Source organism: Dromiciops gliroides, chromosome 3, assembly GCF_019393635.1.
Source record: "Dromiciops gliroides isolate mDroGli1 chromosome 3, mDroGli1.pri, whole genome shotgun sequence".
In the NCBI taxonomy this organism is placed as follows: domain Eukaryota; kingdom Metazoa; phylum Chordata; class Mammalia; order Microbiotheria; family Microbiotheriidae; genus Dromiciops; species Dromiciops gliroides.
The window spans coordinates 371,104,411-371,132,074 of record NC_057863.1 but is presented as its reverse complement, the minus strand read 5'-3'; the positions used below and the strand labels follow the sequence as shown (position 1 = coordinate 371,132,074).

Genomic DNA, 27,664 nt, shown 5'->3' with positions numbered 1-27,664 from the left:
AGTGTCTGAGCGCAGATTTGAACTCAGGTCGTCCTGAATCCAGGGCCGGTGCTCTATCCACTGCTCCATCTAGCTGCTCCTTCTCAAGACTTTTAAAAATTATACTTAGTAACAGATCTAACATTAAAAAAGTCCTCATGATAAATTTATTTCACTTATTTTATTAGCATAATTTATATTTTAAAAGAATACTTGGCCCATGTGAATGAATTAATAGAATTGATTAGGAAAATCTGAGTAAATAATATGAATAAACTATCACTTTTCATCTAATATAATGAAAATGCAATTATTGAACAAATGAGGACTTCTTTGATTGTTGTTGACTGTTTCTCTCATTAAAAATGAGTGGGGGAGTAGCTAGGTGGCACAGTGGATAAAGCACTGGCCCTGGATTCAGGAGGACCTGAGTTCAAATCCAAATCAGACACTTGACACTTACTAGCTATGTGACCCTGGGCAAGTCACTTAACTGCTGTTGCTCCACACACACACAAAAAAAATGAGTAGGGGCAGTTAGGTGGCACAGTGGATAGAACAACGGCCCTGGAGTCAGGAGGACCTGAATGCAAATCTGGCCTCAGACACTTGATACTTACTAGCTGTGTGACCCTGGGCAAGTCGCTTAACCCCAATTGCCTCACAAAAAAAAAATGAGTATCTCAATTTTCAACTTTCTATTCCTCACTACTCAGCCCCTCCCCCCCCCCCCCCGTGGAAAAACAAATCTTAAAAGATAGCTATTAGAAGGATAAGTTTACTCAGCAGTTCCAAGGAGATAATCTTTTAAAACATTATAGTTATAAGCTGGGTTCTTCATTTTAGGTAAGGACTCCCCAGGAAGGAAAGTTTGCAGTTAGTTTTTCTAACCTATGTTTAGTGGCATGCTTTGAATACAAAATATTATGAAAAGTTTCCTCCAACATTTAAAAGGAAGAATCAATAATTAACATTCATGTGGTACTTCAGAGTTATTTTAATTTGCATCTCTCTAATCAATAGTGATTTAGAGCATTTTTTCATATGGCAATAGGTAGCTTTGATTTCTTCATCAGAAAACTGCCTGTTCATATCCTTTGACCATTTCTCAATCGGGGAATGACTTGGATTCCTATAAATTTGATTTAGTTCCCTATATATTTTAGAAATGAAGACTTTATCAGAAGTATTGGCCATAAAAATTGTTTCCCAGCTTTCTGCTTCCCTTCTAATTTTGGATGCATTGCTTCTGTTTGTACAAAAACTTTTTTTTTTTTTTTTTGCGGGGCAATGGGGGTTAAGTGACTTCCCCAGGGTCACACAGCTAGTAAGTGTAAAGTGTCTAAGGCCAGATTTGAACTCAGGTACTCCTGAATCCAGGGCTGGTGCTTTATCCACTGCGCCACCTAGCCGCCCCCTGTACAAAACCTTTTTAATTTAATGTAATCAAAATCATCCATTTTGCATTTCATAATATTCTCTCTCTTGTTTGGTCTTAAACTGCTCTCCTTTCCAAAGAACTGAAAGGTAGACTATTCCTTCTTCTCCTAATTTACCTATGGTATCACCTCTTATGTCTAAATCATGTACCCATTTTGACCTTATTTTAGTATAAGGTGTTAGATGTTGGTCTATGCCTAATTTCTGCCATACTATCTTCCAATTTTCTCAGCAGTTTTTGTCAAATACTGAATTCCTATCCCAGAAGCTGGGGTCTTTGGGTTTATCAAACAGTACATTACTAATGTCATTTACTACTGTGTCTCCTGTGCCTAGCCTCAGTACTAGATAGTTTTGATGACTGCTGCTTTATAGTAGAGCTCTAGATTTGGTACAGCTAACCCACCTTCCTGTGCATTTTTTTCATTATTTCCCTTGATATTCTGGACTTTTTGTTTTTCCAGATGAATTTTGTTATTTTTTTAGCTCTATAAAATAATTTTTAGGTAGTCTGATTGGTATGGCACTGAATAAGTACATTAATTTAGGTAGAATTGTCATTTTTCCTATATTAGCTTGGGCCTATCCATGAGCAATTGATATCTTTCCAATTTTTTAGATATGATTTGATTTGTGTGAAAAGTGTTTGCTAACTGTGTTCATAGAGTTCCTGGATTTGTCTTGACAAGTAGACTCTCAAGTATTTTATATTATCTACTGTTACTTTAAATGGAATTTCTCTTTCTATCTATTGCTGCTGGACTTTGTTGGTCATAAACTAGATTCTTCTCACCAATCCAATGGTACAAGAAAGTTCCAAAGGACTCATGATGGAAAAGGCTCTCCAAATCCAGAAAAAAAAGGAACTGTGGAATATGAATGCTGATTGGACCATACTATTTCTTTTATTTTCGATGCTGTTGGTTTTCTGTTTTGAGGTTTTTCCTTTTTGTTCTGATTCTTCTTTTATAACATGACTAATACAGAAATATGTTTAATGTTGTTATTTATATATAACCTATATGAGATCACCTGCTGTTGTAGGGAGGAGGGGAAAGGGGAGGGAGAGAGAAAAATTTGAAATTGGAAATCTTATATAAACAAATGTTGAAAACTATTTCTACATGTAACTGGAAAATAAAATACTTTTATTTAAAAAAATAATTAACATTTATCCAAAACAGAAATAGTTCTATTATCTAATAATCTATGTCAATCGAAACTTTTATAATTAAAGCAAAATTTCCCAAAGGCCAAACTGAAATATAACTGATATCCTTTCTACTTCCTCTGAGAATGAGAACTTTTCCTGATACTAATATCTGAATTTAGTGTAGGGGACAGTCTAATAATGTATGTTGAATATATTTTATTTTGTGTGAAGGGCTTTGTGCCCACAATTCAATCAATACATAGTCTGCTTTAGAAGGCTATTTAGCTATTTTTTTACTTACGTATTACAGAACAAGTCCTATGACAATACATGCCATTGAAACAAGCACAAAACTCTGTAAAAGATTTCTATGCCCTACATAATAAGAGCCTAGTTATCCTCACTGGTTAAACAAATTCAGATAAAAGATTGTGACCAGGCCCTTGTAGTAAATTCTAATAAAATTTGACCTGAAACAATATTCAGAACAGTTCTTCGTAATAAGTATGCTACAGGGGCAGTTAGGTGGCGCAGTGGATAAAGGATTAAGGAGTACCTAAGTTCAAATCCAGTCTCAGACACTTGACACTTACTAGCTGTGCGACCGAGGGCAAGTGACTTAACCCCCATTGCCCCACCAAAAAAAAATAAGTATGCTACACTTTCATGCAGATGTCACTTGCAATTTAAGAATATCAAGCAGAAAAAAAGCTACTATAAAGAAAAATGATGTTGAGGTTTTTGCTGTGGCCACTGTTGATGTTGAGATAATGGGCAATTAAAACCATATGAGACAAACACTCCCACCTTTTCTTTTTAATAATAATGGTGATAGGGAGACAGAAAATTACATTTTAATATTAAGGAAATTAATTTCCTTCCTGAAACCTTTTCATGATTTCCAACTGTCTCTTTGTTAAGACAACAGATTTTTTAATATCTGTTTGCATTCACTGCGTACAAGCATTTTAAATAGGCTACCCTAGTTTTTTCTCTTGAGTCATGGCCTGATTTGACATCCGTCTAAAAGGCTACATCAAATCATCAGAAGATGCAAATTTATAGCCCAGCTTCCAGCAAAGGTTAGTGGTGATATAGAGCACTATGAGGATGACTTACGGCAGTCCCTTTCATCTTCTTCATCACCACAGTCATCTTGTCCATTACACCTGAGGTTTATTGGGATACATTTTTGATTCTTGGTGCACTTGAACTGACCTGATAGGCAGACATGTGTGTCTGAAAGATTGAGAGGGAAGAGAGAAATCACAACTGAAGCCTGGGTTTGCATATAAATACATGAGAATGTAATCAGCTAAGAATTAGATTCATATTCTTAAGTTAGATATGAAATTACCCACCGCAGTTGAGTTCATCAGAGTTGTCCCCACAATCATTTTCTCCATCACAGATAAAAGCTGGCAGAGCACAAAGTCCAGTTCCACATTGAAATCGGCCTGGTTGACATTTAAATTCAGCTGGTGAGGGAGAAGGAATGAAAAAAAAATAAAAACCTCATGGAATAGTAAGCTTGGCTCATAGCTTATTAATATTCCTTTTCTGACATTCAAAATATTTATTATATTATTATTCTAAATGTTTCTTGAAGTTAAATGTTAATGTCTCACAAAAAGATAGTCATCTGATTCAGATGTGCTGCTAATTTAGGGATAACTCAAGCTGCCTCCAGATTATCCTTCACAAAATCACAGTGAGGAAAACAAAAGAATAAGGAGGAACGCATAAATGTATTCTGATTTTAATAATGTTATATTGGTGCTAGTGAAGAGGACAGACTATCATTCTAAACACATTTAAAAAAAGAAAACCATATACTAACCTATCTTTGCATTCCCTGTGATATGCTAGAGGAGTTTGGGCTGCTGGTTTTTTTTTTTTCCATCTTTCTTGTAAAGATATATTTGCAAATACTAACTATATCAGAATGACATATCACTAATATATTCTGTCTATAACGTTCCACTTATATTTACTATTCCAATTCTCCTGTTGGATAAAGACAATATGTTTTATAATAAGTAATGGGATATTTTTCATGCAATAAAAATTCAGATGTTACAATAATGAATAACTCCTAATAACAAAACTGAATTCTTATTATGATATCCATTGTGCACATATATCAAAAAAAGAGAGAGAGAAAGAAAAGGAAAGGAAAGGAAAGGAAGGAAAGAAGAAAGAAAGAAAAAGAAAGAAAGAAAGAAAGAAAGAAAGAAAGAAAGAAAGAAAGAAAGAAAGAAAGAAAGAAAGAAAGAAGTCACTTCATGAATGAGGCCCACAAAATGTGTTAGTAAGCCCTGACACAAAAATCTGTAATGTAACAATGGTTTCTTAATACATTACAATAAATTAATCCAATTAAGTAATTCAACAGACTCTTTAAAGCATCTTCTATGTGGAGAAACCTGTGCTAGTCACTGGAGATAGAGGTAAACAAAAAAATGACAAACAAACAAACAAAATGACACAGTTTCTGCTTTCAGAGAGCTTATGATTTACAAGAGGGGACACAATGATTACACAAACAAGGAAACCAGGAGGTAAGGTATGATAGTAGCAAAAGACAGACTCAGAGAAAGTGAGCTAGAAATAAAAAACAAAAACAAAAACGGGGGAGGGAGAGAACCCTTTCAGGTGGGAAGGATAACAAAGCAAGGCTTTCCAGAGTGGGTAGCTTCTGAGTGGATCCTTGAGGAAAGCAGAGGATTTCAACAGGCAGAGATAAGGAGATACATTTCAGGCTTGAGGTATGGCTTGTGGGAATTCATGAAGGTATAAGATAATAAGAACAGAGTTGGGAACAGCAAATAAGAAATGACTTTATTAGTTTCTTAATTTTTTTCCTTTCATACTTATTAAAACTATTTCTTTTTGCATAGGTCCATAAAAACAAATAAAAGTGGTATAGTAGCAAATTGGTCAGTATGTTTCTTACAAATATTCTTAATTATGACTCTGTATTAGTGCACAATGGACTCTATGTGTGTGCTATTTTTGTGATGTTTCAGCTTGTATTGTAGCTCTTTGTCAAACTGTTGGATCTCTCCAGATGAGAGGAGAATTTTTGTTCACACAGATTACCCACAGCAAAATAGAAAGAAGTTTATCGGATTATTGGTTTTAAGCTCCATGGAAGCACTGCCCATTAAGGCGTTTTGCCCACAAGTGCTACTTATCAAACATGTCTTGAAAGAAAATGTTTTGATTTTGTTAAGTTAAATGGTGAATTTTTATACTATGCCAGTTATTCCAACTTTCGAACTTTCACTTTTTCTCCTCATAAGCATTTCCTACGTTTACCTTTTATTTTTTAATCCCAAACTACATGTACAATCTCTGAAAATATTTCTTTACCATCAAAATTTTCTTAGTCTATAATAAGGCTCTCAGGTTATATAAGAGTTATGATTATGAAAGAAACACTTCCAACACAGTAATACATTCCAAAACCTCGAGATTTTCCTGTGATGATTGCTGAAACAGTGAAGAGTCATAAGGAATATTATTTCCAGAAATACACAGTGCTAAAATCATTATAGGGGCCTGGTGAATTACCCTATTGACATCAATTTGTCAATATGTGCCCTAAATTAGAATTTGGAAAAATTCCCATTAGAACAGGTGGGCTCTGGAGGGTTAACTAAAATACATTTTGAGAGTTACTTTAAGACTAGAGTAGTCAATTCAAGAAATTTTTTATGCAGAGATGCTGATTTCCAAGTAGCTTTGTTTGTTTTTGTTTTTGTTTTGTTTTGTTTTGTTTTGTATGACTAGATTTCTGGAGAGTTTTATTGCTACAGTTTGCTTGGATTTAATGGGATAAGAATGGTATCTTTCCTTACTACACCTAAGAATCTAGCATTGAGTTGTCAAAGTCAAAATCATGGCAACCATCATGGGGGATATTGAGGGTGTTATCATGATTGACTGCAACCCATCTTCACCCTGACAGAGCAGTATTCATGTGGCCAACTCTGTGACCTCTAAGAGACTATCAGAGGAAAGTCGCCTGCTGATTGTGCAATATGACCAAAGTTAACAGTGATACTTTAAAAAATCGTACCTTGACATGCCACTCACACATAGGTCTCTGGATACAGACTGGTAGCAACTCTGACCTTAGCAGCTGTTCAAAGCATGAGAGCTTACAAAGTAGCAATGTTCAAGATTAGTTAATGGAGAAATATAGAATTGAAGGGTCTTTTCAAAATTTTAATACTGACAGAATGTTATGAAATGACATCTCTCTAAAGGGAACATTTCAGCTCGCCATATATCAAGCAGTTTAAATTTTTTTCTACTAATTTTGTATCATGTCACATCAAAAACATATTGAATATCCTTTTATAAAAAGTTACATGGTATCATGGTTAGATCATGGATAAGATTACCTCAGAAGTTATGTAATTCTTGAATAAAAGTCTGATGGAGTCATCCTAAGTATAACAGTAATCCATAACTTTTTAAGACTTCTGTCACTTCAGGATGTTTTTAAAGTGATAAGAATGGTGTGAAAAACATTTTGTTAATCTTAAAAGGCAGCAATAGACAGTATTTGAGTCCTAGCTTCAATTTTTGGGGGGCACATGTTATTCAAGAGGTTCTAACTTTTAAATGTCATCATTTCTAAATATACTCACGACAGTCATCAGGTTCATCAGATCCGTCTCCACAGTCATCCACAGTGTCACATTTCCACCAGAATGGGATACATTTATCAGTTTTGCAGCGAAACTAAAAAGAGAATAATGAGTTATGCTGCATGTCATATATATGTTGTATGTATATATACACGTGTATACATATATGTATGCATATGTATGTACATAATGAAAATAATAACATTAAAGTGAATGTGGAAAGCCCATTCTTGAATTTTGAGTATTTAATAAGTTTTACAGGCAGAAATATGATTGTAAAGGAAATGATCCCAAGATTTGCTAACCAATTAGAAGTTCAATTGGTAGTAATTAGAAATAGGCGGAAATGGAGTCAACAGAGATGATCCAGAGGCTGAGGAGTCACCAGCAAATGCTGGGAATCAAAAATGGAATTTAAATTTCCCAGACAACTCCCAGAAAGTCCCCATAGGAATTGTAAAAGATGAGCTCTACCTTGCAATAGATTACTGACTGAATTACCAGGTTCTATTTTATAAAAATTGCTTAAACATTAGAAAGTGTTTTACTTCCACTCCTCCAACATATTCTATCTAAACCTGACTTTTCAGAGAAGAAATCTTTTATGAAGTCAATTCAAGTTAACACAGTATGTCCAGTCACTATAGAATATAATTTCAGTTCACTTACGATCATCTACATTCAACTGAAAGAGAGTATAACAAAAATGCTGACAACAGACCATGAAGTAAATCTACAGAACTTTTTGACAGATGTTCTTTCATAAAATAGATGGGTGTGGGGGAGGAGAAACAATTGCCAATAATGATTTTTTTTTCAAATAATCCATAAAACCACTTATTTCAACATGAATGTACAATATTTTCTCATATTCTTTACTGGCTAAAGAAAAAAAAAAAGGACAACGGTGACCAGGAAAAGCATAAAATTCCCAATTGAATGGTCTATGATGTTTGTTTGTTTTTTCTGAATCAGTTTTCAGGGGAAAATGAGAAATTGTAGAGGGTCTAAGATTCTATAAGGATTCTTTATTCATAGATCACTTGGTTCTCATTTGGCCCAATTCAAAAGTAATAAAAATTCAAAATAATATTATTGCCACATATCTATGTAAATCAGGCCATTGGTCTTTGTCGCATTTCACCCCGGGATATAAAACTGTTGTAGCTGGTAAAGTCACTGTTGGCCTGCTCAGCATAGACCAAGAAAGCATAACTAATGTATTCCTGAGAGTGCCTATGACCATGAATAATCCCTTTCTCAGCAACATTCTGTTCATCTCTCACCTGTAGAAAGTACAGGAAACAGAAAAATGTGTGTTTTCTCAAGAGAAGGGACATGTACTTGAATTTTTGTGACAGACTAAAAGTGTCTCTTCTATGGCAAACTCCTGTAATTATGTCAACTAGCCAGTAGAACATTCAGGCAATTTCCTCAAGCTTAGAACAAAAACTCTGTCCCCTCCCCTGGTCCCAAAGGAAATTCAACGAAATGTACATTTTGCAATATTTTTCCCAAATTAAAGAGATAGAGTTGAGGGCTCTTTATAGTTAAGTCATTCACGAAATAGTTTTCATGAATTATTTTTACAACACTTTCCATGTAACTGACAGTGAAGTTATTGGCATTTATTTTCAGTTTTGATAATAGTTTCAGATGATGTAAAAAAATCTCACATATATTATTTCTCCAATGAAGACTGATGTTCCTAATGCATGGCATTATATCTCAGTCTTTTGGACCTTGGCCACTCTGTACAGCATTATATCCCCCCATCCACCCCGCCCCCCAAAAAACCTCTTTCCTCTCTTCCCTCCCATATCTGAAATGGTCTCCCTCTTCATCTCTGCCACTTGGAATTCAGCTGTTAGATTTTCCACATAACCAGTGTCATACCTCTTTTCCAATTATTTTGTATGTTTTCTGTTTACTTAACTGTGTACAAATTGTTTAGTCTTAGTAGAAAGTAAACTCCCTGATGTTTGTAAAAATTGTTTAATTTTTGTCTTCTTATCCCTAACTACTAGAACAGTGTCTTACATATGGTCATAGGAAGGAATAGAATTGGGAGGAAATATGGCCTCCAAAGTATCCTTTTAATGTATACTGGCTTTCTTGGAACCAACAGAGGGTTTGTTAGCTTTTGCTGGACTTGTTTTGCATGACATTAAGCTGATCCAAGGGCAGACACTGTCATTAACTTTAATGTGACAGTGAATATATTCTTCTGCTAACATGAAGAAAACGCGAAGGTGTTGAAAGGCATCTCTGTGACTAGATTAGTTTCTTGAGGAATGGAAAAAGTTGAGAAAAGGTCACAGGCATTGTTGTACAAAGCACATTTGACTTGGGATAAGGGTAATCATAATTTTATTAGCTCAGTTGGTTCTTCACCATATCTTCTATCCCTCAGCAAATTGTTGTGCATTTGATTATTCATCTTTATTAAAGGTCAGCAGAACTGATTTGGAAACCTGTTTGTTATCTTTGAACAACAGGACTATGAATCCAAGTGACAATGTGACCGTTCTGCTGTTTTGCCTATATTCGCTAAGCTTGTATTCATGTCTGTTGTGTTTCTGTCTCCCATAGCTCTGAGAAAAGGGGGAAAATCATTATATGAGATAGTTATTGGTTCGTGATATAATGCCTACATGCACACATATGTACACACACACACACACACACACACACACACACACGACATTCTACTGTATGGATAGTAAGTACAATTGATCAGATGAATCACTTAGAGTTTCATGACACTATACTATTTTCAAAGTACTTCCAATAATGATTTTTAAAAATCTCCAAAATCTTTTTATCCACTAGATGAGTCTTATTAAAATAAACACTGACTATTGGAACCATATACAGCCCCATGATTTGCTGTTTCATTCATAATAGGTATATAAAAAGACATTTGAGTAAAGAGAAAGCAAGGGTAAAATATATTTATCATGTTACAGTTTTTATGCTAATCAGCATCTTTTCATTACTCTCAGAAGGAAGATCTTTTCTATTTCTAGTCTGTGATCCATTTTTCATCCTTAAACTCAGTAACTTAAAGAAGATTAACACTAAATATAAATGTAAAGTATCCTTCACAGTAAATGTTCCCCAAGACTAATATCTTCATAAAATAAATTAAGGATTACATTCTTATCACCCACAAGAAGTGAGGACTATAAAGTAATTACTAAGGGAAATTCATCCTAACACGAGCACAAGAATAAGGGACACAAATCCCATTATGTACTCTCCTTTAGTAGGAAAAGTCTTCATTTAGATCATCACTAGGTAACTTTCAAAAAAGCAAAGCCATTTACTTTTGAAAAAGGTTAGTGTTCAAGGGATTTTCCCTTGAATCTCAGAAGAAAGTTCCTCTTTATCTTGTGTCTCATGCATTTTAACTCCCAGTGGAATTAATATGAATATAATAAAGTCTGATTTTGTGAGCTATCAATTTTATAGAATTACTCTACTACCATTGGCATGTCATTGATTATAATGATCTCATGATGACCAGAAAATATATATGTATGTGTGTGTATATATGTATATGTGTATATATAAACATGTACACACATATACATATATATGTATAAGTTCACCCTTTACAAGATAACATATACAACCAGTTGTCCATCAAAAATGCATTGCACTACATGAAAGTAGTTTACATATTGTGTGTGGCTTATAAGGTTCATTGTTTGCTCTAAATTACCATCTACTTTGTTTAACATTGTGTTTCCATGCACTGTCCTCTATCTAACATGTAGACAATAGGGTAAGTAATATAACATGGCTTACTACCCACCTTAATCATTTGATAATAATCCAAAGGAAACTCAACTAACTGGCACACAAATCAAATTACTTATAGGACCCAAAACAAACAAACTAACATTCTTCCAGGATAATATTCTTGTAAACAAAATAATGAAGATGGTAATGGAATAGTTACACAGATGGTCCAGAGAGGTTAAGGTTTTTTTCTAGGTCCCCAATCTATTATTCAGAAGAACATGAACTGTAAACATCAAACATCTAAATCTTGAGAAATAGAGTTTTATGAGACAGGTTCTAGGGGTATACAAATCTATTCATTTTTTGGCAATGTATCTATATATTGCAATTATTTCTGAAGAAGAATAAAGCAAGAGAAATTTCATTACACGCCACTTCTTTGATGAAACCTCCCTCTTTCAGTCATTTATAAGTGATATCCCACAACACTTTATCCATACCGCTCATGTAATTTTCCCATTTTATGTTATATTAAAATTATTTCTGTATATTCATTATTATCCATACTAGATTATAATCTCCTTGGTTTACTCACCTTTTATACCCTCACAATATCTGACACACTTAATTCCTCAATAAATCTTTGTTGAATGAAGCAGGCAGGGACCATGAAGACAATTTTTTTGTTTTGCCTTTAATTGCTATTTCTTAAGTTAAATCTATGAACTGAGTTTACACATTGCAAAGTGTTAAAAAAAATTGTCAATTATTTCTATGTTTTCTTTAAGCTTGAACTGATTGAAAAAAAAATTAACCAAACTGATTGCTGATATTGCCATAACTTGCCTCATGAATGCGTTAATAAAAGAGTTAGTCTGCTTCTGGGCCTTTTGCTGTCCTTGGCTATGGTTTACAGGGTGAAGCAATATTTCAGTGTGGCAAAGTATCTGGGGGTTTACTACCTATTATCTAAGTTTATCACATAGAAATTGCTTTAATTCTAAATAAAGCTAGATGAGATAGAAAATCATGCCACATCTTGATATCTGAGTACTATTAGATTTTTATTATAATCATTAGGATTACAGCATAGTAGATTTAGAACTGGAAGGGACCTTGCAAGTCATCTTGTCCTAAATCCTCATTTTGGGAATGGAAGAGTTGGAAGCCCATAGAAGTTCAGTGACCTGTTCAGTGCTACATAAATTGTAAGTAGCAGATCTGATATTTGAAACTAAGGATTATGTATGTCTAAATCCAGCAGTCCTTCCCACATCACCTCCTCTGATGCCTCACTGTGTCATAGAGGTAACTCTTCATGCTTGCATGCTATGGTAGCAGATCACAAGCTTTAGTGGATCCTACCAAACTAGAAATGCTTTGGATGAAGGCCTGATGATGGACTGCATGTTCAATATCCAAGGCTCAGCCTTTGTTGCAAGGCTGAGGTAAATTCAGTAGCAGGAAAATATGGCTACCATGTTATACTTGTGTTTAACCTATGCAGTGAACACACACACACACACACACACACACACACACACAATTTCTTTGGGGTTGTGATCTGAATCAGTGGAATAAAATCATAAACCATAAAGATGTTAAATACCAGTCATTATTTTTGTCGGGATTGTTATTGTTCTCCTTTAAAATCACTGGTTCATAGATATATTAAGAATCGCTGAGAGTCACATATCTACAAAGTCCTAGTGGGCTAGTCACATGCAGCAGATGGATGACAAAAATGTGTAAACAATTATAGTCAGAAATGGATAAAAAAATCCCTTTCATTCTGAATTATATATCCCTTGAGGCAGCTAAACGGCTGAGAGGAGAGGGTAGGACCCAGTAGCTGTCATATAGGGCAAGTTAATTGATCCACAAGTATTAATTTAGAGCTTACCATGTACCAGGCACTTGGCAAGGTGAAGAGAATGCAAAGACAACTGTGAAATAGTTCTTGCCCTGGAAAAGCTTATGAACTAGCTGGGGAGAGACAATATATACCACTCATATAGGCATGTGAAGTAAAATAGATATAAGATAACCTGTTTGTTTTTATTTTTTTAGTGAGGCAATTAGGGTTAAGTGACTTGCCTAGGGTCACGCAGCTAGTAAGTGGTAAGTGTTTGAGGCTGGATTTGAACTCAGGTACTCCTGACTCCAGGGCTTGTGCTTTATCCACTGCACCATCTAGCTGCCCGATACAAGATAATTTGGGAAGAAGACATTATCAGTTGGAGCAATGAGGAAAGATTTCACATAGAAAATGGTACCTGAGTTGAAATGTGAAGAAAATAGGTATTGTAGAAGCAGGGGAGATGTATATTCTAGGCAAGGAGGACATGTATAGAGGACAATAGATAGAAGATAGAATATCATGTATAATGTACCTCAAGAAGGCCATTTTGGCTAGACCATAGCATTCATAAAGAGGGGCAACATGTAATGACTACAAAAGTAGGTCAAGGCCAGTTTGAGGAAAGCTTCAAATTCAATCAGAATGTTTTCTATTTCCTGCTAGAAGTAATAAGGAGTCACAGTGTTTTATTGAATAAAGAGGGACATGGTGAGAGCTTAAATTTAGGAATACCACATTTGCAGGAGAGTAAATTGACATAAGGAGAGACTTAAGGAAGAGAGAGCAATTAGAATGTTTTTGCGGGGGTAGCTAGGCGGCACAGTAGATAAAGCATTGGCCCTGGATTCAGAAGGATCTGAGTTCAAATCTAACCTCAGATACTTAAAATTTACTAGCTGTGTGACCCTGGGCAAGTCACTTAACTCTCATTGCCCTGCAAAACATGTTGTTGTGATATAAATAAGATATAGCTAGCAAATGACTAGATATATGAGATGAGTGAAAAGTCAAGAATGACAATAAGGTTATAAACTTTGGTGATTGCAAGGGTGGTGGTGCCCTTATAAGAAACATGAAAGAAGTTGGTCTTGGGGTAAAATGATGGATTCTGTTTTTAACATGGAGTGTGAGACATCCATTTAGCGGCAATATCCACTATGCTTATATTTCTCTATCTTTGGAAAGAGTCTAGAACCATATATATATATACATTAGTCATCACACACATAGGAGGAAAGTCAAGAGATAACAATGTCATGAAAACATAAAGGGAGTGTATATAGGAGAAAAAATGCAGTCAGCCAGGGTAAATGCTGCAGAGTTTTCCAGAAGGATGAAAATTAAGGAAAAATATGAGATTTGACAATAAAATGGACCTTGGTGACCATAGAAAGGACAGTTTTATGAGTAATGAAGTAGGAAACCAGACTGCAAAGAATACAGAAGTTAAAAGGAGGGGGACAACAACTATAAATAACTTTTTCTAGGACTTTGGCTGAGAAAGGAAGGAGGTATATAGTATGATAACTTGAGGGAATAGTAACATCTAGAAAGTATTTTTCAGGATATAGGAACTTTGGGCATGTTGTAAGCAGTAGGGAAATGGTCAGAAGATAGTGAGACTGAAGATTAGGAAGGGGATTACTGTTGGCAACAATCTTCTGCAGAAAATAGAAGAGGGTTGGATCAAGGGTATAAATAAAGGTACTTGACTTAGAGCAGAGAAGGACCACTTCATTTTTTGGAAAAAGAAGTAAATAAGAAGGGAGTGAAATGTCATATTAAGTGACTGTGAAAGGAAACACAGAAAATATGTCTTTATTTTCTCAGTTGCATGAGGAGAGGTCATCAACTATAAGGGTAGAAAGGAAGAGGTGGGGTGGGACACTTGAAAAGAAAAGGGTAGGTTAGAAAAGCCATTGTGGGGCATGAGATAGAAAATCAATCAGATAGGAGTAAAAGGATTGCCTTATTGTAGTGAGGGCACAGTTGAGAATGTATAACAAAAGTTAATTTTAAATTCAGTTCACATGGTTGCATGATTTCATCATCTCTGTTTAGAAGCAATTTATGCTTTTGTAACTATTCATCCATTTCACTAAGATTGTCGGATTTACTGACACACAATTGGGCAGAATAGCTCTGAATAATTGTTTTAATTTCCTCTTCATTGGTGGTAAAATCACAGTTTTCATTTTTGATACTGGTAATTTGATTTTCTTTTTTCTTTTTAAATCATATTGACCAGAGGACAGGCAGTGACTCCTCTCTCCCTCCAAATACCTTCAAATAATTCCATAAGACAGATCGGCAGAACCCACAAAAGGAATGGGTGAGATCATTTCCCAGCCAAAGACAGCTTAGAAGGTTGGCAGGAAAGTTCTGTTTTACTGGAGTAAGAGAAGAGTGCAAATCCAGGACACAGAGCAGCCCCAGCCCCAGAGAACAGGCCTCCTGAGCCTTGGAATCACCTGAGGCAGCAGCTACTTCTGGAACTCAGCTCATGGACTTTTGAGGGGGGTCCAGTGGTTGGCCAGGGGGAGATTGCAGGGGTTTCTGCTGGCATTGAGGTAGAACTCTGTTGTGTTGCCGTGCTTGAAACCAGGAAGCAGTCTTGAGTGGCAGCAACCCAGGTTGGGGAGGGGTCCAGGCATGCCAGAGCTTACAACCACAGAGAAACAGAATTCTGTTCTCAGGTTAAAGAGCAAGTCGACCTGTGGTTACTTACAGACCAGAGCACAGGCCAAGGGAGCCTCTCCCTAAACATGCCTCTCCTTAAATTGTACCACCTGGGACCCCCTGAAGCTTGGGACAGTGTTCCATGGAAGCAGTGCCCCACTTTAAGGAGTTAAAAGTCAAGAAATATGTTGGCAAAATGAGCAGAAGGAAAAAAAAGCAGACACTAGAAAGTTTCTTTACTGACAAAGAAGATCAAAATACACCCTCAGAAGAAGATAACAAAGTCAAAGCTTCTACATCTGAAGCTTACAAGAAAAATATGAATTGGTCTCAGACCATGGAAGCATTCCAATAGGAATTTGAAGATAAGGTAAGAGAGGTAGAGAAAAAATGGAAAGAGAAATTAGAGTGATACAGGAGGGTGATGAAAACAAAGTCAACAGCTTGAAAACCCAAATGGAAAAGGAGATGCAAAAGCTCTCTGAAGAAAATAATTGCTTACAAATTAGGATTGAACAAATGGAAGCTAATGATTTTATGAAAAATCAGGACACAATAAAGCAAATCCAAATGAATAAAAAATAGAGGGCAATGTGAAGTTTTTCCTTGGAAAAACAGCTGATCTGGAAAATAGATCCAGGAGAGATAATTTGAAAATTAGTCGACTACCTGAAAGCCATGACCAAAATAAGAGTTTAGACAGCAGCTTCCAAGAAATTGTCAGGGAAAATTGCCCTAATATTCTAGAAGCAGAAGGTCAAATAGAAATTGAAAGAACCCACTGATCACCTCCTGAAAGAGATCCCAAAATTGAAACCTTCAGCATTATTATAGCCAAATTCCAGAGATCCCAGGTCAAGGAGAAAAAATTGCAAGAAGCCAGAAAGAAACAATTCAAGCATTGTGGAGCCACAGTCAGGATAACAAAAGATTTAGCAGCTTCTATATTAAAGGATCAGAAGACTTGGAATATGATTATATGAAAAACAATTGGAATCACAACCAAGAATCACCTACCCAGCAAAACTGAATATAATCTTTCAGGGGAAAAAATGAGAATTCAAATCAAATTGATCAATGCTTTCTTTGTTTCTTTTTAAATAAAACCAGCTTTTAGTTTTATTTCTTAGTTTAATGGCTTTCTTACTTTCAATTTTATTAATCTCTCCTTTGATTTTCAGGATTTCCAATTTGATGTTTAACTAGGGATTTTAAAAAATTGTTTTTTCAATTTTTTTAAACTACATGCCTAATTCATCAATCTGCACTATTTTATTGACATAAGCATTAAGAGATATAAATTTCCTCCTGAGTACTGCTTTGGCTGTGATGTTATTTTATTGTCATTCTCTTTAATGAAATTACTAATAGTTTCTATGATTTCTTTTTTGACCCACTCATTCTTAAGAATTATATTATTTAATTTCCAAATAATTTTCAGTCTATTTTTTACTCCTTTTTTGAATGTAGTTTTGATTTCTTATGCTATAAAAACATGCATCTAATATTCCTGCATTTCTTCATTTGATTGTGAAGTTTTTATGCCCTACTACATGGTAATTATTTTGTGTGTGTAGTTGCCATGTACCACTAATTTTCTTCATACATCTATAATATCTAATTTTTCTAAAATTCTATGTACTTCCTTAACTTCTTTTTGTTTATATTTTGGTTATATTTATCTTATTTTGAGAGGGGGGGTTGAGAGCCCCCAGTAGTATAGTTTTCCTGTCTATTTCCCCCTATAGGTCATCTAACTTCTCCTTTACAATTTTGGATGCTTTACTATTTGGTACATAAATGTTGAGTATTGCTATTACTTCATTGTCTATTGGACTTTTTATCAAGATATAAGTTCCTTCCTTATCTCTGTTAATTATATTTATTTTTGCTTTTTTCTTTGTCTGAGATCAAGATTGCTACCCCTGATTTTTTTGTTGTTGTTTTTTACTTCAGTTGAAGCTTAATGGATTATGTTCTAACTCCTTGCATTTACTCAGGGTGTGTGTGTGTGTGTGTGTGTGTGTGTGTGTGTGTGCTTCAAACGTGTTTCTTGTACTGTTTATATTCCCAGATGAGAAGATTATACTTTTAACTCATAAAAACTTTCTTATTTTTAGGGCAGTTTCAAGGAGTATATATTGACAGAGGGCATGGGTGTGAGTTGAATATGAAGGGATGATATCTAAAAAAAATAAAATTAAAGGGTGAGAGAGGAATGCACTGGGAAAAAGGGAAAAGGAGAGGTAAGATGGAGTAAATTATCTTACATAAAGAAGGAAAGAAAAAGCTTTTACAGAGAGGGGAAGATGGGGAGTGAGTGAACCTTAATCTTGTCAGAATTGGCTCAAAGAGGGACTTACATACACCTTCATTTGGGTATAGAAATCTATCTTATCCTGAAAGAAGGTAGAAGGGGAAGGGGATAAGAGAAAAGGTGGGGGGTGATAGAAGTGAGGGCAGATTGGGCAGGGGGTATTATGAAGCAAAACACTTTTGAGGAGGGACAGGGTAAAAGGAGAGAGAGAATAGAGTAAACAACCAAGGAAGGATGGAGAGAAATACATTTAGCAATAGTAACTGTGAAAAAAAATTGCAGCAAGTTTCTCTGAATACAAGTCATTCCCCAATTTGTAAATGTTCAAAAGATATGAATAGTCTTCAGAGGAAGTAATCAAAACTGTCTATAGCCATATTTAAAAAATGTTCTCCCTATTGATTGGAGAGATACAAATCAAAGCAATTCTGCAGTAATACCTCATACCTATTAGATTGACCAATAGGATATAAGAGGAAAATGACAAATATTGGAGGGGGTATGGGGAACATGAGACATAATGCACTTGATGGTGGGGGTGTGAACTGATTAAACCATTCTGTATAGCAGTTTGAAACTATACCATGCATACTCTGACCAAGCAATACTACTACTAGGTCGGCATCCAAAATGAGCTAAAAAACAAAAGCAAAATGGCCTATGTGTACAAAAATATTCATAGCAGTTCTTTTCTGGTGGCAAAGAAATGGAAATTGAGGGGATGCCCATCAATTGGGGAATGGATGAACAAATTGTAGTATGTGATTATGATGGAATACTATAGTGAAATAAGAAATGATAAGTGCCCTCAGAAAAACCTGGAAAGACTTAGGAGATCTGATGCAAAGTGAAATGTACTGTGTCAATATTCTAAGATAATCAGCTGTGAATTACTTAGCTATTCTCAGCAATACAGTGATCCAAAAGAACTCTGAAGGACATGATAAAAATGCTATCCATCTCCAGAGAAAAAATTGATGGTTTCTGAATACAGATTGAAGCATCATATTTTTTAAAACTTTATTTTTCTTGAACTTTTTTGCCTCTGTTTTCTTTTACAAAATGACTAACATGAAAATGTTTTCCATGAATGCACACGTAACATATATTGAATTGCTTGCCTTCCCAATGCTGGGGGTGGGGGTGGGGGGATGTAAGGGAGAGAATTTGGAACTAAAAGCTTTAGAAATGAATATTTGTTTTTATGTATAATTAGAGAGAAAGAAAATACTAAATAAAAAGTAGAAAAGGTGTGTTTCTTTTAAATAACATATTGCTTTGCTATCCATTTCCATTTCATGGGTGAATTCAACCCATTCATACTCAAAGTTATGATTATTAACCATTTCCTTCCATCCTATTTTCCCCCTTTTTATGTCTCTCTCCTTTCACCCTGTCCCTCCTCACCAGTTTGCTTCTTACCATTGCCTCCCCTAATGTATCCTCCATTTTGAGTCTCCCCCTTCTTTTAACCCCTTCCCCTCCTACTTTGCTATTGGGTAAGGTAGATTTCTATGCCCAGATGAGTGTATGTGTGTGTTATTCCCTTTTTGAGATGACCCCAATGAGAATAAGGTTCAAATTTAGCCTGCTATTCCTCCCCCATTTTTGCCTCCATAATAATAGCTTTTTCACAACTCTTTATGTGAGATAATTTATCTCATTCTACCTCTCCCTTCTTTCTTCTCCTCATGAAATCCTCTTTATTTGCTTTTTTTTTTACCATCTTCCCATCAAAGTCAACTTATGCCCATACCCTTCTTCTTTCTATGCTCCTTTTAACTGCTCTAATAGTGATAAAGTTCTTAAAAGTTGCAAGTATCATCTTTCCATGAAGGAATACTAACAGTTTAATCTTATTGAATCCCTTATGTTTTCTCTTTCCTGTTAACATTTTTATGTTTCTTTTGAATCTTGTATTTAAAAAAAAATCAACTTTTCTATTCAGTTCTGTTATTTTCATTAGTACTGCTTAAAAGTCTGCTATTTTGAAAAAAACAACAATAAAAACAAACCCTGGAACAGGCAAACACCCAAAAAAATGGGCTGAGATTATTTTCCATCCAAAGACAGATTAGATAGGGCCATGTTGGGCTGTAGGTAGATACCAATCCCACAATCTCACTGGCATAGACCTCAGTCATGCTGCACCAGAGGAACTTACCCACAAGCCTCCAAATCAGCTGCAACACCAGTGTGTCTTCTGGAACTTAGCTTACAGTCAGGTGAGAGGGCTGAACAGCTGGCCAGAGGGAAAATACAGGGGTGTCTGTTGGACCTAAGGAGGAATTCAGCTATCCCATCCCAGCAGGGAACCAGGAAGAAATCTTGAGTGGCATGAAACCCAGGATGAGGAGGGATACAGGGTTGTTGGAGCTAAGAACCACCACAGCACACAAAGTTCTGCTGGCTGGTTAATTAGCAAGTTGGCTTGAGGTTATCTTCAGACCAGAGAATAGACCAGGTGAAAGAAAAACCTGCCCTCTCTCAAACTGAAACACCTGGGACCCTCTGAACCTTCAGACAATATAGCTTGGAAGTAGGGCCCCACCATAAAATGGAGTTAAAAGTCAAGTAAAAAATGGCAAGATGAGCAAGCAAAGAAAATTGAGAATTATAGAAAGTTTCTTTAGTGACAAGGAAGATCGAGGTGCACCCCGTCAGAGCCCCTACATCCAAAGTTTCCAATAAAAATAAGAATTGGTCTCAATCAATGGAAGCACTCAAATGGGATTTTGAATAGAGAGTAGGAGAGATAGAAGAAAGATTTAGAGAGGTAGAGGAAAGAATGGAAAGAGAAATGAGGACAATGCAGGAGACTCATGAGAAAAAAAGTCAACAGCTTCAAAAGCCAAATGGAAAAGGAGATGCAAAAGCTCTCTGAAGAAAATAATTGATTAAAAATTAGGATTGAACAAATGGAAGCTAGTGACTTTATGAGAAACAAAGCCTCAGTAAAGCAAATCTAAATGAATTAAAAAAATAGAGGGCAATATGAAATATCTGCATGGAAAAACAACTGACCAGGAAAATTGATCCAGGAGAGATATTTTGAAAATCATTGTACTACCTGCAAACCATGACCAAAATAAAAGTTTAGATAGCAGCTTCCAAGGGAATATTGGCCTGATATTCTAGAAACAGAAGGTAAAATAGAAATTGAAAGAATCCACTGATCACCTCCTGAAAGAATTCCCAAAAGGAAAGCCTCCAGGAATATTACAGCCAAATTCCAGAGATCCCAGGTCAAGGAGAAAATATTGCAAGAAGCTAGAAAAAAGGAATTCAAATACTATGGAACTACAATAAGGATAAAACAAGACCTAGGAGCAATTACATTAAAGGACTGGAGGGCATGGAATATGATATTCCAGAGGGTAAAGGAACTGGGATTACAGGCAAGAATCACCTACCCAGCAAAACTGAGTATAATCTGTCAGATGAAAAAAATGGGACTTCAATGACAAAGAGGACTTTCAGGTATTTGTGATGAAAAGACCTGACCTGAATAGAAAATTTGACTTTCAAATATAAAAACCTAGAGAAGCATAAAAAGGTAAACAATGAAAAGAAAAAAGTGAGTGATATTAAAAGAATAAATTGTTTACATTCCTACATTGGAAGGTAATACTTTGAAGTCATAAGAACTTTCTCAGTATTAGGACAGTTGAAAGGAATACATTTAGACATAGGACACAGGTCTGAACCGAATATGAAGGGATGATATCTGAAAAGCATTTATTCTTTGCTTATCCTTTTTTCTTCTTTTTTTTTTTTTTGGCAGGGCAATGAGGGTTAAGTGACTTGCTGAGGGTCACACAGCTAGTGAGTGTCATGTGTCTGAGGCCAGATTTGAACTCAGGAACTCCTGAATCCAGGGCCACTGTTTTATCCACTGTGCCACCTAGCTGCCCCTTATCCTTATTTTTTGTGAGGCAAGCAGGTTGGGGTATCTTATGTCTGCTGCCAGATTTGGGTTCAGAGCCTCCTGTGTCCAGGGCTGGTGCTTTGTCCACTCTGCCCCCAGCTAACCCATGATGAGATCTTTAAAATGGGATTGAGTGGTAGGAGGAATGCACTGGGGGAGGGAGAAGGGGAGAGGTGGACTGGGGAGAAGTAGCTCACATGAAGGAAACAAGAAAAAGCTCATGGAGGTGAAGGGAAGAGGGAGAAGGAATGGGGGAGTGAGTGAAATTTACTATCATCAGAATTGGCTCAAAGAGGGAATAACATACATACTCAAGTGGGTATAGTAATATATTTTGCCCTGAGGGAAAGTGGGAGGGGAAGAAGTTGGCGGTGGGGAGGGAGAAGAGGGGAAAGAAGGAAGGGCAGATTGGGTGATGGAGCAGTAAAAAGCAAAATACTTTCCAGGAAGGTAAAGATGTTCTGCATAATTGCACATGTATGACTTATATTGAATTGCTTGATTTCATAGGGAGGGTTGAGGAGGGAGGGAAGAAGAAAATTTAGAACACAGAATTAGCTCAAAAACCTTAATCTCATTAGAATGGGCTCCAGGAGGGAATAACATACACACCCAATTGGGAGGAGTAATCTATTTAACCCTAAAGGAATGTAGGAGGGGAAGAGGATAAGGAGGGATGGGTAAAAGAAGGGAGGGCAGAGCAGGGGAGGAGGCAGTCAGATGTTAAACAATTTTGAGGAGGAATAGGGTAAAATAAGATAGAAAATAGAGTAAATATCATGGGAAGGGAATAGGATGGAGGGAAATAGTTATGATGATTGACTACAATGGCAAAACATATGGTAACTATTCTGCTGGGCTATTGTGAAGGAAATTCTTTGTCAAGTTTAAGGTACTATATAAAAGTTATGATGAACAGGATGCTATCAGAAAAATCTGGAAAGACCTACATGAACTCAAGCAGAGTGAAATGTACTGTATACAAAATAACAGCAATAGTGTAAAATGATCTGCTGGGAAGCACGTGGTTATTTTCATCAAGACAATGATCCAATATAACTCTGAAGGACTTATGAAAATTGCAATCTAGCTACAGAGAATGAACTGATGGTATCTGAAAACAGATTGAAGCATATTTTTTGACAGTTTCTTAATCTGAAGTTTTGTTTTTATCTGTTTTCTCTCACAACCTAGCTAATGTGGAGATGTTTTCCATGACTGCTCATGTATAACTTATATTGAACTGCTTGAGTTCTTGGGATTGGGGGGGTGGGAAGGGAGGGAGGAAGAGAAGTTGGAACAAAACGTTTTTAAAAATTGATGTAAAAATTTGTTTTTACATCTAATTTGGAAAATAAAATTCTAAACAGAAAAAAATGTCCCCTATTTCTTTTCCCCATGAATGATTAGACTCAGTTTTACTGGGTAGGGGGCGATTCTTGGTTGTAAACCTAGCTCCTTTGCCTTCCAGAGTATCACATTTCAAGCCCTCCAGTCCTGTAATGTAAAATCTGCTAAATCCTATATAGTATTGACTGTGACTCTAGAATATTTGTATTGTTTCCTTCTGGCTGCTTGAAGTATTTGCTCCTTGACCTGATAGCTCTGGAATTTTGTTATAATATTCTTTGGAGTTCTCATTTTGGGAATCTCTTTCAGAAAGTGATCAATGGATTCATTTGATTTGTATTTTATCCTCTTATTCCAGGACATCAGGATAGTTTTCCTTGATAACTTCTGGAAATATGATATCCATGTTGCTTTTTTTTGATCTTGGCTTTCAGGTAGTACAATAATTCTTAAATTATATCTCTTCAATCTATTTCCCGGTCAATTATTTTTCCAATGAGATATTTCATATTTTCTTATATTTTTTCATTCTTTTTATTTTGTTTTATTGTTTCTTAATGTCTCATGGAATCATTAGCTTCCACTTAACCAATTCTAATTTTTAAGGAATTTTTTTTTTCATTGAGCTTTTGTAGTTCCTTTTCCATTTGGCCAATTCTAATTTTTAAGGAGTTGTTTTCATCAGTGAATTTTTGTATATCATTTTCCCCATATTTTCTTTGTTTTTTATCATTTTTCCAGCTTACTTCATGATTTTTATGATAAAGTTGGGTTCTGCTTCTGAGTTGGAGGGTGACCTATTCAAAGCTTTTAGCATGGGGCCACAAGTCCGTCCTGGGGCTTCAGGCCTGGCTGCTGACTTGCCCTTATTCTACCTCTGTTAAACTGCATTTCCCCTTTACCTCAGTGAGACAGATTTTTTTTCTACTGACCTTCTAAGTTGTCTTGGGATATAACAGTGTTTTACCCTGTTCTTTTCTTGGTTCTGTCACTCCAGAATTCATTTGGAAGGCAATATCTTATAGTTGTTTAGAGGTAAATTTGGGAAAGTTCAAGCAAGTTTCTTCTTTACTTTGCTATCTTGGCTCTACCCCCATCTTTATTCCCAGGGTAGTAATTGTCAAAACAAAAATCATTCTGAATAGTATTATTTTTTGTTATTCAGTCATTTCTGACTCTTTGTGACCCCAATTGGGGTTTTTTGTTGTTGTTGTTGTTGTTGTTGTTGTTGTTGTTGTTGTTTTTGGCAAAGATACTGGAGTGGTTGGTTTTCCATTCCCTTTTGCAGCTCATTTTATAGATGAGGAACTGAGGCAAAAGTGACTTGCCCCAGGTCACATAGCTAGTGTCTGATGTGAAATTTGAACTCCAGTCTTCCTGACTCCAGAGCTGACTCACTGTGCCACTGACCTTCCCCAATCAATTGGTTATTTACAAATCAACCAATGTAAAGGGTGTTACTAACACTAATAGTGCTATGAATAAAATAACCAGCTAATGATGAAGCCAATGTGCCAACATCTTAAATATGGAAGATTATATACTTTTAAAACCAGTATGGTCTAGCCTTTGTTGTTTCCCTTACAACCCCAATCAACAGCATTTGCACAGAAATGGGGACAAAGTAATGGTAGAAAGGCAGACTCCTGGAGAGAGACATCACTCTGAGAATGGCAGGGGTGCCTTTGGGTTAGGTGATGCCTATACTTTGTGGCAGAAGCAGGCAGAAGTGTGTGGGGTAGTGTGGGGTCACAGGGAAGAAGGGCAAATAAGAGGTTTACTTTGGAAAGGGAGTGTACCTTTGTGGATACTGATATTCTGACAAAACCCAGTTACCTCTCCCTGGTTATGATTTGGTTTGAAAACATTCAAAATAAGAAACTGTTCAAAGGGATAGTAGAATACTTATAAGATACATCATTGTAATTGTCTACAAGTATTTAAAGGACTATCATGTAGAAACAGGATTAGAGTTTTTCTGTTTAGGCCCAGAGGGCAGCTCTAGGAGTAATGAGTGGAAGCAGTGAGAAGTATATTTAGACTTGACATAAAGAACGATTTCCTAACAATTAGAGCTTTCTGAAAATGAAATGGATGGCCTCAGGTGGTAGTGGGACATTATTAATCACGTATTATACAGATAATTGAGGCTTTAGCAAGAAAAATTAGATATTTGAATTTTTAAAATCTCACTTTAAATATGTATAACAAATATAGTAAAATTTGTTGTTCATTCTATAGTACATTGATGGAACATTTGGAAAATCTTTCTCCCCTCCTTTTTCTTTTTGTTTCCAGGTACATTTACCAGTTCTTCAAGTCCCACTCTCATCACATAGTAAATTGGTTTCTACCATGTTTTCCCCAACTCATTCTATGTACCTCTCTACACCCAATATCTTCTAATACCACACCAAGCAGAATATATTAGTTTATTTGGTATTTTTTCTTCCTTCCTTCCTTGCTTGTTTCCTTCCTTCCTTCTTGTCTGTCTGCCTTCCTTCCTGCCTTCCTTTCTTCCTCCCTCCTTCCCTCCCTCCCTCCCCTCTTTCCGTCTAAAGAAATAGTAAAAGAAAGGGGAATTAAGAACTTATCCCTATATCCCATGGAGCAACTTCTCAACACTCTACTTACCTGACTGGCTGTACAGTTTGAAAGGCAGGTCTTGTTATCAGCTGCAAGGTAAAAGTTTGTGGGGCATGCACAAGTATATGTTCTGCCAGGGGCTAAGAGACACAGATGACTACAGCCTCCATTGTTTAGCATACAGATATGTTTAGCAACTGTAGGAAAATGAAAAAAAAAATAGTATGATTTAGTATTCAAGATTTGGAAAATTGGCAGGTGGGAGAATAGTACAAAACATTTTAAGGATCACAAATATTTCAAGGAATCTGGTAATCAAGAGATAGCATATCATCAGGACTGTTAATCTAATTTAACTTCTAAAAAAAGCAGCAATGAGCAAAAATTACATTTGATTTTACGATGAAGGAGCTTAAAAAACCACTTGTAGACTAGAGTATTTACATTACATTAAAAAACAAAACTTTCCTTCTGAAACTTATACAGAGTACTATAAGCACTTGAAATGGAGATTTCTATATGTTTCTAAGTATAAAAGTAAAATTAAAAATACAAGAATCAATAGTGTATCACTTATCTTTTATTCAACTTTAGGTGATTTGCTAATATAGATGAGTCATTGGTTTTATATAAGTAGGACATCTTTTTAATGCATGTTAAATGTCAGTGATTCTCATAATATTAAACCAATACCAGAAGACTCATATTCCCCAATAGAATGCAATCTCCCTGAGGGCAGGTATTTCTGTATATGTGTGTATATCTGAATTCCCAGTGCCTAGTACAGTGCTTTATGTATAAAAAGCACTTATTAAACATTGGTTGACTTTGATTAAGTTAGGTCCAGAGTTTCTTAAATATCATTAATTTAGAGGATTATGAAAACTCTCACTATTTTTCAGCATAATTGGGCTTCTGAAGTATACTCTCATTTCCTTTGGCCGGCTTGACTTTTAGAATAATATCATTTTAACAATCCAATAGTTATTTGAAACATCATTAGTTTCTTCAAAGGATTTCCTAATAATTTCACTGAGTACAAGCTGAATTCACTCATAAAAGCTGTAAATAATGGAAACTATGGTAATCATTGATAAAACTTCATACTTAACCTTTGGCAGAATCAGAAATGAGATGTGAGTGGAAAGTGTTGATGCATTTATGGAAAGCATGGAAAGAATAATTACCATCAGGTTGTCTATAAGAATGATACACCTGGATATCTGTTATGGTATGCCATGAGTTAATCAGGGATAGTCTGTCTGCTCCCGAGGTTTTATGGGCACGGCTGAGTGACTTGGTTTTCCCGTCAGTCCAGTAGATGTAGTCTTCAAACAATGTTAGTGCAATCACCCCTGGAATATCTTGATTAGGGACTGTAATAGGAGATGGTAAGATTAATGTTCGGTCTTGGAAGACTGCCAGTTAAAATATTCAATACTGCATGGGCTGACAGATACAACTGCTACATAACTTCATGTGAATAATTGCCGTGACAACCTGTCAAGCCTGCAGGGTTCTTTATTACCAGTTAAGAGAATGCAGGTTTGGGCACATGGGCTCTGTTTGCTTATACTAAGCTGGTCCCACTACTAGGAAGAGAATGAATGAATTTTTGTTAAGGAGTTAACTACTTCATACTAAATAAATAACACTTAAAAGGAATTATTAGCATTACATATGATATCAACTTATATGTGCAATTATAGTAAACTACAAACTAAAAGTCATAATGGGAGCTTTTTTACATCTTAAAGAAAACAAAGTTTCTAAACTGTCAAAGATGGGACATCAACTTGACTGTTAGTCAAGCATATATCCTGAAAAATACAGTAACTTTGGTGCTACTGTATCAATTAGCTACAATTTTTCATAAATTATTTTTGGTAAGATGAACTCTGGAAAAATAAACAAACAAAAGCACAAAAAAACAAAAACAAAATTCATCACTTTATAATAA

At 35.7% G+C, this 27,664-nt stretch overlaps 1 protein-coding gene across 1 annotated transcript in view; it reads right to left on the bottom strand.

The window, feature by feature from the left end:
- Positions 1 to 27,664, bottom strand: part of LRP1B (LDL receptor related protein 1B) — a 2,279,180-nt gene that overhangs the window by 302,467 nt on the left and 1,949,049 nt on the right. The window contains 5 exon segments of the mRNA XM_043994810.1: positions 3,692 to 3,811; positions 3,934 to 4,050; positions 7,234 to 7,327; positions 25,753 to 25,901; positions 26,892 to 27,080. Coding sequence (XP_043850745.1) covers positions 3,692 to 3,811; positions 3,934 to 4,050; positions 7,234 to 7,327; positions 25,753 to 25,901; positions 26,892 to 27,080 — 669 coding nt within the window.